General features: G+C 34.7%; 5 protein-coding genes across 5 annotated transcripts; 3 read left to right on the top strand and 2 right to left on the bottom strand.

Annotated features, from left to right (window-relative positions):
- The first annotated feature begins 87 nt into the window (after positions 1-87).
- On the top strand, positions 88-624 carry Chro.80436 (hypothetical protein). Its single annotated transcript, XM_662820.1, has 1 exon — positions 88-624. The coding sequence occupies one exon, from the start codon at positions 88-90 to the stop codon at positions 622-624; it is 537 nt and encodes a 178-aa protein (XP_667912.1).
- Positions 625-672: 48 nt separating this feature from the next.
- Chro.80435 (hypothetical protein) lies at positions 673-1,116 on the bottom strand. The annotated part of the gene is made up of 1 exon (XM_662819.1): positions 673-1,116. The coding sequence occupies one exon, from the start codon at positions 1,114-1,116 to the stop codon at positions 673-675; it is 444 nt and encodes a 147-aa protein (XP_667911.1).
- A 498-nt stretch (positions 1,117-1,614) lies between these two features.
- Chro.80434 (DNAJ domain protein) lies at positions 1,615-2,889 on the bottom strand. Its single annotated transcript, XM_662818.1, has 1 exon — positions 1,615-2,889. One exon carries the CDS (start codon positions 2,887-2,889, stop codon positions 1,615-1,617), a length of 1,275 nt encoding a protein of 424 aa, XP_667910.1.
- A 3,765-nt stretch (positions 2,890-6,654) lies between these two features.
- Positions 6,655-9,732, top strand: Chro.80433 (hypothetical protein). The annotated part of the gene is made up of 1 exon (XM_662817.1): positions 6,655-9,732. One exon carries the CDS (start codon positions 6,655-6,657, stop codon positions 9,730-9,732), a length of 3,078 nt encoding a protein of 1,025 aa, XP_667909.1.
- A 1,169-nt stretch (positions 9,733-10,901) lies between these two features.
- On the top strand, positions 10,902-12,212 carry Chro.80432 (hypothetical protein). Its single annotated transcript, XM_662816.1, has 1 exon — positions 10,902-12,212. One exon carries the CDS (start codon positions 10,902-10,904, stop codon positions 12,210-12,212), a length of 1,311 nt encoding a protein of 436 aa, XP_667908.1.
- Positions 12,213-12,466: the final 254 nt, after the last annotated feature.

Below are 12,466 nucleotides of genomic sequence, written 5' to 3'. Positions count from 1 at the left end.
TTAAGGTACTTACAAGGTAATGAGTACGATTTCGTAAAAGCATGGGATGATATTAAGCGTCACGTTAGGTGGAGACAAAATTTTAGAATGATTGAAGATAGGAATAAATTAGAGAAGCTACTAAGGAATGGGTACTGTTATATTCATGGAAGAGACAAATTGTTAAGGCCAATCATAGTTTTTAGAGCTAAAGCTTTTTTAGATGGGGAAGAACCTGACAATATAATTCATGTAGTTTATTATTGGTTCGAGTTCGTAATAACAAATATGCTAGCATGGAACAGAGTTGAACAGTGGAGAGTTATCATGGATCTCCAAGATGTTACTTTTTACAATGCGCCTATTTCACTTCTCAAGGATATTGCAATAAATCTCCAAAGGAACTACAGAGGTTATCTCGCCCAGATGTCGTTTATCAACGCTCCAATCATATTTTGGGGATTATGGCAAGCAATTAGTTTGGTTCTACCCCAGTCTACTAGAGATAAAATAACATTATGTACCTCGGATTATAAATCCGAGCTTCTGAAGTGGATAAACCCGAACCAACTTGAAAAAAAGTATCATGGAACTGCTTCTGATGTAAATTCATTCAGAGAGCCTGTATTGCCTCCTTTGCATTAATATAGCATTTTCATTTATATTTCACACAGAAAATATTTTAAAGTATCGCTATAAAACCCACTGCAAGATTAATAATATGAACAGTAGGAATGCAATAATGGTTAATGTCATTGTACTTGCCATTTCTAATAATCTATTAAGGATCTTTTGAGAAATTCGGATTCTTCTATTTGTAGAATCCATGTTCAAGTTCATCTCATTCAACATATCCAAATGTAAATTTATTTCTGACTGGATTCCATAACCCACTGACTTCAACTGTGAAACCGCATTTTCTAGAATATTTATGCTACTGTCTGTATTTGTTGGTCTCGTAAAGTTGTCGTCCTGCGTCCAGTTGTTTAATCCTGACTCAAAGTCATAGTCGCTTTCCACCCTGCTGTATCTTTTATTTTCCTTAATTCTTGTCTGTTTTGCTACATTGTTTTTATTCGAACTAGAGGCACTAAACGATTCTTTCTCCCACTCTTTTATCGGCGCATACCTTTCCATAAATTACTCCTTGAACACGAAAACCACAAATTTACCACAAAATACAAGTTATAAATGTGCTGTTGTATATGTGCCCTGTCAATTGTTTTTCAATTTATTTCCCACAACTCTTACCTTTAATTATTCTTGTTTATATTTAGTACTGATCTTTACCCATTAAAAATTATCTATAAATATATTGGCGCCATTGCTATATATACTTTTTTATGGGCGCCAGTACCGTTTATTTAATGCTGCATGCACTCATTCTAAAGGCTCCTAAACAAACAAAATATATGAGTACACTGAGAAAAAAAAGTAAAAGAAACAAGATAATAGCTCTGAAAAAAAATAATTTCTAAAAAATAAAGGAAAAAAAATCAGAAGATCCCTTAGTAAAAGTAAAGATCAACAATATTCAATCTTTCCAACTAGAAGTATATATCAATGCTCAAATAACAAGTACCAATGACCAAGATTCAAGTTAAGAACCAGCATATCTTACTTGAGTGTATCAGTTTATTGTTGACGGCAAGATACTCTTTCAGCACCTCCGTGATGCCCATCCTCATCATCTTCTTGATACGCCTCTTTTTGGATGCGGTCTTTGACCTCAGATGGCTTGGTATTACTTGTATAATGAATTTCAATTGATGGGTCATCTTCATCAATATTTAATGCTTTTGGAGCAGGAAGCAATGTCTTGACAAGATCTTGAGTTTTGCTGTCAAGCTTATCTGGGAAAATAATGTTAATAATAACAAACAGATGGCCCTTAACAAATGGATTCTTGTAAGTTGGCATTCCCTCATTGTTTACGCATTTTATGTCACTTGGCTTAGTAATATCTCCAGGATTTGACTTAACAAGGAGCTTCCTACCATCCAAATGAGTAATGATAAATTTGAAACCAGTCAAAGCCTCTACAAGAGTGATATCCTTTTCAATGAATAAATCACCGCCTTTCCTTTTGAATACAGAATGTTCTTGTTCATCTAGAACGAAAACTACATCCCCTGGAATTTCGCCCTGCTTTTCGTCTGCTTCTCCATGAAAAGTAACCTTATGATGATTTGGAATACCCTTGTCGATGTTGACCTCTAAAACTTTTCGTTCTTTTACAGATCCGCTACCGCTGCATTTCTTGCATTGCTTGGTAACTGGAATGGTCTTACCAGTTCCTTTACAAGGATTACAAGGAGACTGAGTTTGTTGAACCATTGGTCCAATTTGTCTAATTTGCACTCTGACACCTTGGCCTTGGCAAAGCTCACAATACTGGATGGCATCTTTCGGCCCACCAATACCTTCACAATCTGCACAGATAGTATCTTTATTTATTGCCATCTTTCTTACTGCTCCGTTGTAAATCTGTTCCAAAGTTACCTTGAGGTGAGTTACCAAATCTTCGCCGCGTCTCTTTCCACCTCCTCTACTGCCTGCGCGTCTTCCACCTCCGAAAATTACATCAAATAAGTCAACTGGATCTGCTCCTCCTCCTCCTCCTTCTAATCCTTCCTCACCGTATTCATCGTATATCTTTCTCTTTTCTGGGTCGCTAAGTACTTCGTATGCTCTGCTAACCTCCTTAAATTTTTCCTGGTCTCCACCCTTATCAGGATGATGTTTAATTGCAAGGCGACGATAAGCCTTTTTAATCTCGCTTAAAGTTGCCTCTTGGCTGACTTCTAGGATCTCATATAATTTCTTGTTATCAACCTCGCGAGACATCCTTCCGCCCATTCTTCCATCAAATCCTCCACCCATATCAAATGGCATTGAAGAGAAAAACATTTTTACTATATAGACACTTTTGAATACTCTCTAAATAGTTGGATTATTTCTTCTCAGAATTTAGAGCTAATTTATTTTCCCAATTCTTGTAAAATTTACTGCTCTTGTAAACGTCACAAATTTAATTTTATTTAACCCTCCTTTTCCCCTCCCCCCATTTACAATCGACCATAATTATCAGTAGTACATAACCTAATTATTTTTATAGTTCAATAACCCAAAATACGTAATTTATAGTATTTTAGTAACTTAAGCTATTATTTACTATAAAATACAGTCTACTAGACTTTTGCCGCCTACATTTCCTATACCGGTTAAAAATTTTTCAGTGAAACAATTAAATGGCATAAGGCGGGAACCACAATATTTGTAATATTTTTATTATATGAAAAGTCACCTTAAATCGAAGCTAGCTAGCGTTAAGATTATTCTCAATTACGCAATAATATTATGTGTGAATGAGAATTCTTAAAATATTACAGATTTACACTATTCTATGTATTCTGCTTGCTACCGAGCCGTCTAAAGCAACAGTCTCAAGATCTACTCTCAATTGTAAATATCAATTAATCCCAGAATTTATTGATGGTCTTGGATATGGAAATCATGAATTGTATTATTCTGAAACTAGAGGAATCCGTCATGAACCAGAAAATAAGATTATTTTAAATATTAGATATGAAAGTGTGATTTCTGTATCTTTAGAGAGGTCATTTGACAGTGATTTAGACTTCTCCTATTTGCAAATTACTCAAGCAAATAATGAGAAATTAGTTGCTGAGGCAAATTTAACATGGGGAGTAGCAGGAAATAATACGAGGCTTTTTTTAAGGACTAAGTTAATTCCATCTCAATATTTAATAGTGATCGGTTCTAATTTTGTCAAAAATGAAGATGATTTAGAGAAAATTGATAATTCGTATTGCTCACCAATCAATTTTGAATTTGGTCTAACTACTCCTGATATTATAAATTCGATTAGCTCATTATCTCTCAACGATCCTTTTAAAAAGCCTCTTATTAATTTGAGCTCAGACGAGAAATACGAATTCATAAATCAAATTGATGATTCTTTTGTGGTAAGAACAACCCCATTAGGAATAAACTATTCAAGTAAGCTTTACAAAGCTACTATTTTATGGTCAAAACTTTTTGTTATTCCATCATCAAGGTCAAAAGAAGAAAAGCTGCTTAATTTGTACATTGAGCTCGGTTTTAAATTTTCTAGAATGCCATTACAATTAGTTATTGAACCTTTAAGAGTTGAGCAGGCTCATCGTGAATTAGAGAGTCATCAAGTTAGCGAAAGTCTTCGTAGCAGGGTATTTTTTGGAACTCCAATTTACAATGGCCAGCTGTTTAAGGAAAACATATCTCAAAAGTCATTTCGAATTGTAGTTATTGCGCCTTGGATGGAACACATTCCTCGCTTTGCAAAATTTGATCTTAAGATAGCAGTTTCTTTCCAAACACATTCAGAAAAGCTTTCTGACGAGATTCTTTCCAGCCAAAATGTCTGTAATCTACCAAAATTACCAACAATAATTGTACAAGATGGGCTATATGCTGAAAAGTTTCAAGATTTGAGAAAGCCCAATGCTATTTCGTCAAGCTACCTATTGTTTGGCCCAAAAATTAATTTACAGGGACCATTCGCGTCCTTAACATTTCATACCAACCATGCTATTAATATCAAAATTTCTAGGCCTAGCATACTTTATTTATTATCCTATCATGATCACTCTGACATAGCCATAGTCCTATCAAGGTCGCCTGAGATCTCAGAAGAAGATGAAGATCTTGAATTTTTCTCCGACGATATCTTTGATTCAAACGATTCCACTGGCTATACCACTAAACCTACTCTCTGCACTTCAAAAAACCTAAACCATATTGGGGTAACCTCAAAGGAAATGAATCTTATATATTGCAAAATTAACGAGCCAGGAGATTACTATCTGCACATTCACAGCTACAAGATCAGCGAAACCCAGAATTCTGTTTCTCTTTGCACCCCATTTCATTTTCTTCTCGAAATATTCCCTGTTTCATCTAATACCAGTGGTTGCTCACATCCAATTAATGCGCACGACTTTAAGTTGCAGATATCCCCGAACCCAAATAATAAATTAAAAAGGAACTATATTACTCCTGATATCTCTACTTTGTCAATTAGTTCCACAGTTTTAGGTATCTCGAAAATACATACACAAGAATTTCGTGTAAAGGATATGTCTCCAACCTATTTCTCAATTCAAATACAAATTCCTGAGCATCCTCTTTCACTGGTATTCATTAATGTCTTATTCAATGAGAAAATATGGATGACACTAACTCCACATAATATTCACAACTTTTTTTCATCAGTTGGGCCATTAGTCGCTGGAACTTATAAATTGCAAATTTTTTCAGCTATCCCAGATAACTTGGACATTTATGAATTGGAATGCATCAAGTTTGATAGTAAAATTTCTCTAGTTCAACTGTTAAATTTTAGTGGATTAGAGACAAGATCTAGTAGTAATAACTACAAGTTCTCCAATGATATTTATGAAGAAATTAATTCTGAAGAAAGCCAGGTTCCATTAAGGTGCCAAATTATTTCAAATGACGCTTTGCCACAAAAAGATAGACCTTAACTCACTGCCTTCAAAGGGGGAAGAATTCCTTATTAGATGGAACGTACTTAGTTCCTCTTGAGGAATACGAATTAGAAGGCACCAACATTCATGAGTCTGAACACTTTCTTAAAGGAACATCTGCATCATATTCTATTACTCTTAATCTCTCTCATTCAAGTGTTTTAAAAGCTTCCATTACAAATTATCCTGGACTAGTAATAATTTCAGCTAAAAAAAAAAATCTAGCAAAAATTGGCCCAAATGATCCAGCCTCATTTTTTGCTGAATTTAATAAAGGTACTCATGATCTTATATTTGAGTTTGACATTCTTGAAGAAGGAGTTGATGAGAAACTTGAAGAAGGTGGATGCCCCACATTTCGCCTACATTTGTCAATTATTTCAATTGAGGACCTTCCTATATTCCCTCCATTGGTACTACCTGAGCTTTACAAGTACGTTACGGAAAAAAAAGGTTCTCAATCAAAACAAGCATCAGAATGGAGCCATACCGAACTATTTTCAATCTCCCAAGACTATTTAAAAAAGATGCTTCCAGAAAGCTCACTAATTTTTGACCTTTCAAAGAACATGATTTCTATTCCGAATCAAGATTTGAATAAACATGATAGGAATTTGGTTCATAGAAGAGATTTATTTGAGATACGAGAAATGGTTTTTTGGTTCTCTCCTTTCATGCAAATTTCAATGCCTTTAAGCTCAGATTTGGAGGAAATTAGCTTAAATCTAATTCTTGAAGTTTATCCTGCATGGATACCTATTACGGTTAGACTTTTTGAGGGAAGCGAAACAAACCCTGAAAAGAAAACAAGACACAATTTTGTTAAATATAATAATATTATACATACTGGAAACAAAATTGAGTATTCTTTCCCAAGCATTAAGGAAGGAAAGTATAAGCTATTAATTCAATCTAAAAATCAGTTCACAAGATTAACAATGGGAAGATCTGCATTACTTAAAATAAGTGGGTCTATCAAGCCTACTTTGGAAGAATAGGCTATTTTCTTTGAGGCAGGAGCTTATTAGTATTCCTGATATACTTCCTTTCCAAGAATTACCAGATTCACTTAATCGAATTAGATTCTTATCAGAGTCTCACAGAGGGTTTGGGGAGTACTATAATGTTTAACTTGAAAGAAACAAAAATGACTAAACTGAAAGTTCCTGAAAACGAAACTCACTTGCTTAGAATCCTTTCTGAACCAACACTTATTTCAGGATATGAATTTTATGTGACAATATTTAAAACTAAAGAAGATAATAAAGAATTAAAGAGCCATCCAATTTTTATGTCTGGAAAGTATGGAGATACTTTAGCACTACTTTCATCCGGAGAATATGAAATTCAATTTTCACCAGCTCCAAATAATATGCCTTATTTAATCACTTTTGGGTTGATTAAGTTCAATCCTGTAGATTATGAAAATTTCTTCAGAAAGAATCTATCTCTCTCGAAAGGTTTTAACATTGAACCAGAAAGATATGAAAGTGTTGGAGTAGTTGGTACCGGAAGGATTAGAGGTATTACAGAATCTGTAGAAAAAGGAATATCAAAAATGACTGAAAAAGAAATGTTTGGACCAAAACAGAAATGCCATTATTATCTGGAGGATTTTAAGATCAGTCTAAATGAAGAGAATAGTCCTTACTTTAACTCTGGAATAATTAATATCTGCCAAGGACAAATTATGACTAGAAGTAAACTTTCAACTTTTTCAAGTAGTATTCATGATTTGAAATTAAATGTGGCATCATCTTCAATAGTTTATTTACAGACTCACTCTGATTTTCTTTATTCATTTTATAGAATTGGAATAATTGTCCCTGAAGGATTTTGGGTAGCAGAACAAAGAGGAACTCAGAGTTATTTGGAAGTGGAACTCACGAAAGGCCAATATATACTTCGAATAGAGTCGCTAAATTCATTTTCAAGCTATGAAGAGCATGAAATATTATTATTTTCAATTTTCGTTGAAGTATCACCAATTGATGGCTCAGAGACAGCTATGGAATCTTCTATGGTAATTGATAATTCATTAGACTTAGATAAAAGCAAAAATAAAGCCTTATCTCAGTCAAATATCAATTCTAAGTGTCACATACCTAATGGAGTGCCATTGCCACTCGATTTAACGAGTATACAGGGTGGAAGCACAGTATTTGGTGGTCCATTGGACACAAATAAGCCAATGTTTATTTTTAGATCAAGAATCACACTTACAGATATTCACAATGGTAGGAAGAAAGTGTTCCTTGAACTTAACAAAAAATTATTTCCTACATTTTTAAGACTCTCATTGAGTCCTGTAAACTTTGATATTTCTGAGTCTCCGAATATGCTCGAAGTTTTGTTCACTAAAATAAACTCTACGCCAATAAATCCTATATACACAAATGTGGATTCACTCCTGAATTCCGTTGAGAAGGTTTTCAAGATCGATATTGATATTATTGGAAGCGAGCATGCAGGAGCCTTAAACATTCCTTTTTGGATGACCTTCACTCACAAACTTGATTCAATAAATAACAGGATTCCATGTATGGCATTTGACATTATTATGCATACAGTTTCTCCACAAAATAAAGATATTAAGTTTCTTAATCCTCCTCCATTTAGCACATATGCGGATGCATGGTTTAGCTCAGTGCAAAGCAAATTGAGTAGTGCTCTTTCAACAAACACTCTACCTCAATATATACATCTTCCCCCATCAAATGTTGTACTTTCTTTAAATTCGAATGAGTTTGAAACTGACCTTCTATTCGATTTAAAAAAGATCTCTCCTGGTCAGGCCTTGCTAATTGCAGACTTATATTACAATCCTCTTCTTGTATCATCTAAATTAACACTTTATTCTGAACCAGATTATTCTCAAAATGATGAAAATGATAAAGAAACATCTTCAGAAGTTGAATTAATTAAGTCTAGTCTATTACATTTTAATGGAAACATTTCTACACCTTTATACGCAATGGAAAGAATTACGGTTATTCTCACGGCTCAAAAGCATCTTTTGGAATGCTCTATTAGAAGCCTCCCTCCTTTTAACCTTAAAAGTGTACCAATTATGTTAGGAATTTCACTAATTCCAATTAGTCATAATATTTCAAAGAACTACCCACTCATTGTTTCTATCACGCCAGATCCTTCAGTACCAATCATAGCAGGGCAGAATCTTCATCTGACAATTCGATTGTCTACACCTCTAATGGATAGGAAAGCTCCCAAAAGAATTTCCAAATCGATTTACATTATTGGAAAGTCGGAAAGTGCTCCAGAAGAACGTGTATATCCTTATAATTTACATATTTTTGATGCTGGGTATACAGTTTCACTATCATATAGTTACCATGAATTTTCGAAAATCTTTTCAGAAAGCCAGGAGCAATTCTCTAAACGTGGATTTCTTGTAATTGATACTAACAGCATGTCTCCCAAGAATTCTGCTTCATTTTATAAGGTTGCGCCATGGATACCCGTATATTTAGAGACCAAAAACAAATTCTTGATTGAAGTATCGGGTTATAAGGCGAACTCGGTAGGATGGGGTAATGTAGTTTGGGATGGAGATTGGAATGTTTTTAAGCAAAATAATAGACAATCCCAATCATCAAATATTAGAGGTCAAAACTTTATTGAAAAAGATTCTCTTCAAACAGTAAAACTACTCGACAATCCATTCAGTGTGTCTTCTAATCGAGAGTATTTTCACAGCTCTGCTCACAAATCAGATACTAATAGGTTAGATAGAAAAGTGACATATCACCAAATTGATCCAACTAACGTTGGCAACTCCGAGTTTGAAATTTCTGAAAAAGAGTCACTACAAAAAATCCTTGATTCAAAAAGATCTACAAGAAAAATGTTACTATTTCTAATTATTGTAATTGCGTGCTCAATAGCAATTTTATATTCTCCTATCTATACGCTCCTGAAGAATTTGATTGGTTATCTGGTTTCTAAATTCACTTCTAGTTACAGAAATAAGAGGGAGTATAATTTATTAGGAGAAAGGAACGACTTTGACTTTCTGAATAATGCTATAAGCGATGATGAGGAACAAGATTATGGAGAATTTGATAATAATGCAAATAATAAGCGTAATGTTAAACATGGCTGTTTTTCCAGCCCTATTAGCGATCAAAAAGTAATACACATTTCACAATCATCTCCTGTAAATCCAAAAAAATCAAATTAATACAAAGCTATGGTTCATTAGCTTAATGCATACTTGTCCTAGATTTTCATATTTGGTATATTCATCTTTATAATAATAGCTAAATAGATTTAAGTGATTGCGCTTTTAATGCAATAATAAGCTGCATTGTATATTTTGTATTTTTCCATATAAATTGTTTACAGAGGCGCCAGAAATATAGGCGCCAATTTCACGTATATGTATCCTTGAATTAGAGGCTTCTGGATTTAACAGAAAACACTTGACAGGCACAAAAGAGCTTGTTAGCGAAGTCGCTCTAATTTCTGACAGCTGAATTGATCGGTTAGCGTTTGGAGACGTTTAAGTACAGACATAGAGCTACTTTGCTTACTTCCTCTCTGAGTGGAAGTTACAAGGAGAGTGGGCATACCTTTGATATTAAGCCGTTAGAAGAGCGGTTTCCTATTAATATCTTTGAATGTTTAATACTTTTTGAATTGGTAATATAATCAATCAAAGGAGGTCCATTTGAGCAGTTTGTCACCTTTCAGGCTTGGATTTATCCTGGGAGACAACTAACAAGAAGCTCTTTCTCATTTCAAATTTCAGCATCGGCCCCAATAGTTTAGAAGAAGCGACTGAACAAACTGTATATCTATGCAACATAATAACATAGATATCAGTTATATTTAACTTCTTCATTCCTTTATTATTTTTATTATTATTTCAAGAGGTCTACACAGGGAGTTGACAAGAGTGTGTCTTGTTTAAATCGAGTCGTTTGAAGCGAGGAACGGCTAATATACATGTAATTTGACCAAGTTGTAGTGTATTTATTAATAATCAAATATTCTATCTGAAGTATCAGAATTTTATTTACTTTAAAAGATCTGAACTCTAGTACGAAAAAAAAATCTCTCAATTTAGAATTTCAGAAATCAGGTTTCCAACTACGTAAATACTGTCAAATTTGTGATAATCGCTGTTAACAAGCACGCTTATTTGGCTAAAGATTCAACCAAAGTTCTTATATAGCACTTCCTTTCTCTCTTCCCTTCTGTTTTATCCACATTTAATAACTTACATTTTGATCAAATAATCTATTAGATATAGATTCATATACTTAATGGCCTCCAGTTGCTTGCTGCCTCTGGACTTCACTCTCGATTGAGACAAACATTGGTGCTGCTCCAAAATAACTGCTTAATATGATGGTTGGTCTCTTGAACCGTCAGGAGGACGTCTCCCCGAATCTTGCCTTTGGCTCAGTCCCTATAACTGGCCCTATTTTTGATGAGGAGCTGCTTCGTTGGATAGCTGAAGCTGAATACCTTGGTGTTTCCAGGGAGACTGCAATTCTAATTGCTACTAAAAGAAGAGCACTTAATCTGAACAAATCTGGGGGCAGTTTGGTAGTAGATCCACAAAGCAAGGGTATTCATCTGGCTTCCGAGAAGTCTCTCTCACATTCTAATAACCCTTTGCAATTGCCTATCACCGTTATTGGAGCAGAAGACGATGAGCATAATAAGCAAAACTCCAAGGCGAATTCTCCCCCAGGCTCTGATCATGGATCGTGCTCTGAAGGTTATATCTACGAAGAAAGCCACTTAAACTTGGGATTTCAAGCAGAACAGCAGCAGAAACCTAGTGTTGCTCTCAAAAACTCTTCTTCTCAGACTTCTTCAACTCAAGAGACTATTACGACTAAGTTTGATGGCTTGCTCGACCAGGTTATTAACACAACTATTGCTCATATAAACTTTGACGAGTCTAAGAGAAAGAAGAAGAAGTTTAAAAGGAGAAAGAAGTTCTCTCAAAAGAACATTCTAAGCGCCACCTGCAATAGTGATAATGCATCAAATTCGATTTCAAGCCAGTCTATTAATACTCATCTCCTTAAAACAATTGTAGAAAAGGACTCGAATTTGAAGATGATACTTAGTGATGATAACAACAGTAGTGTAGACACAACTATGGGAGTGGTGAACTCCGGAACAAATCAAGTAGATAGATTAACGACTCACTGTTCTGGCTTGGATGCAGTAGTAGCTGCTCATAGCGATAACCCGTTTAATAATAATGATAGAAATTATAATATCAAGGTTAAAAGAAAGAAGAGGTTTTATCAAAGGAACAATAATAATGTTGGTTCGTCGTCCAACAAGCATAATCCTACGCAAAATACGCAGGTTACCTCGGCGCTTAATGATTTCCCTGAGCCTTCTAGAATAAACCTTAAACACACCAAGAGAAATTTTCATAGAAATAGAAAGAGTTTGGGGCTGCATCCAAATCCTATCTCTGAAAAGGCTACTGATAGCAGTAATAATGCCATAGCGTTATCAAATCCTGAACTTAGAAACCTAACCCAGCAGCCTAAAAGCAACGGAGGATACGGTAGACGTGCGAATAACTCTGAAAGAGGCCGTATAAGACCAAGAAAATCAGAAGCTGTAGAACATGTCCGTGAACAACTTAGAATTGCCTTTAGGTCCAGAGGAGTCTTGGAAATATAATATTTAGGTAGAAATAGATTATCATTTTTACATGTGGCTTGCAAGTCCGTACTTTTCTAAGTTCAATCGTTTAATGAAATTTTATATCTCACTGCATTTGTAACCCCTCCTGTATCAACTTACTCATTTTTAATTTATTCCCCAATTGACTCTGGATCTGAAAATGATGAAGCGGCAAGTAATTTGTCGGTACTTAATAGACAGATTGTGAGCGGGGTCTAAGATAGATGAGCTAATAGTTAACGTCTCTAAAA

The sequence above is a fragment of the Cryptosporidium hominis genome (genome assembly GCF_000006425.1).
Source record: "Cryptosporidium hominis TU502 chromosome 8 CHRO018134, whole genome shotgun sequence".
Lineage (NCBI taxonomy): Eukaryota > Apicomplexa > Conoidasida > Eucoccidiorida > Cryptosporidiidae > Cryptosporidium > Cryptosporidium hominis.
This window is presented reverse-complemented; position numbering and strand designations above follow the sequence as displayed.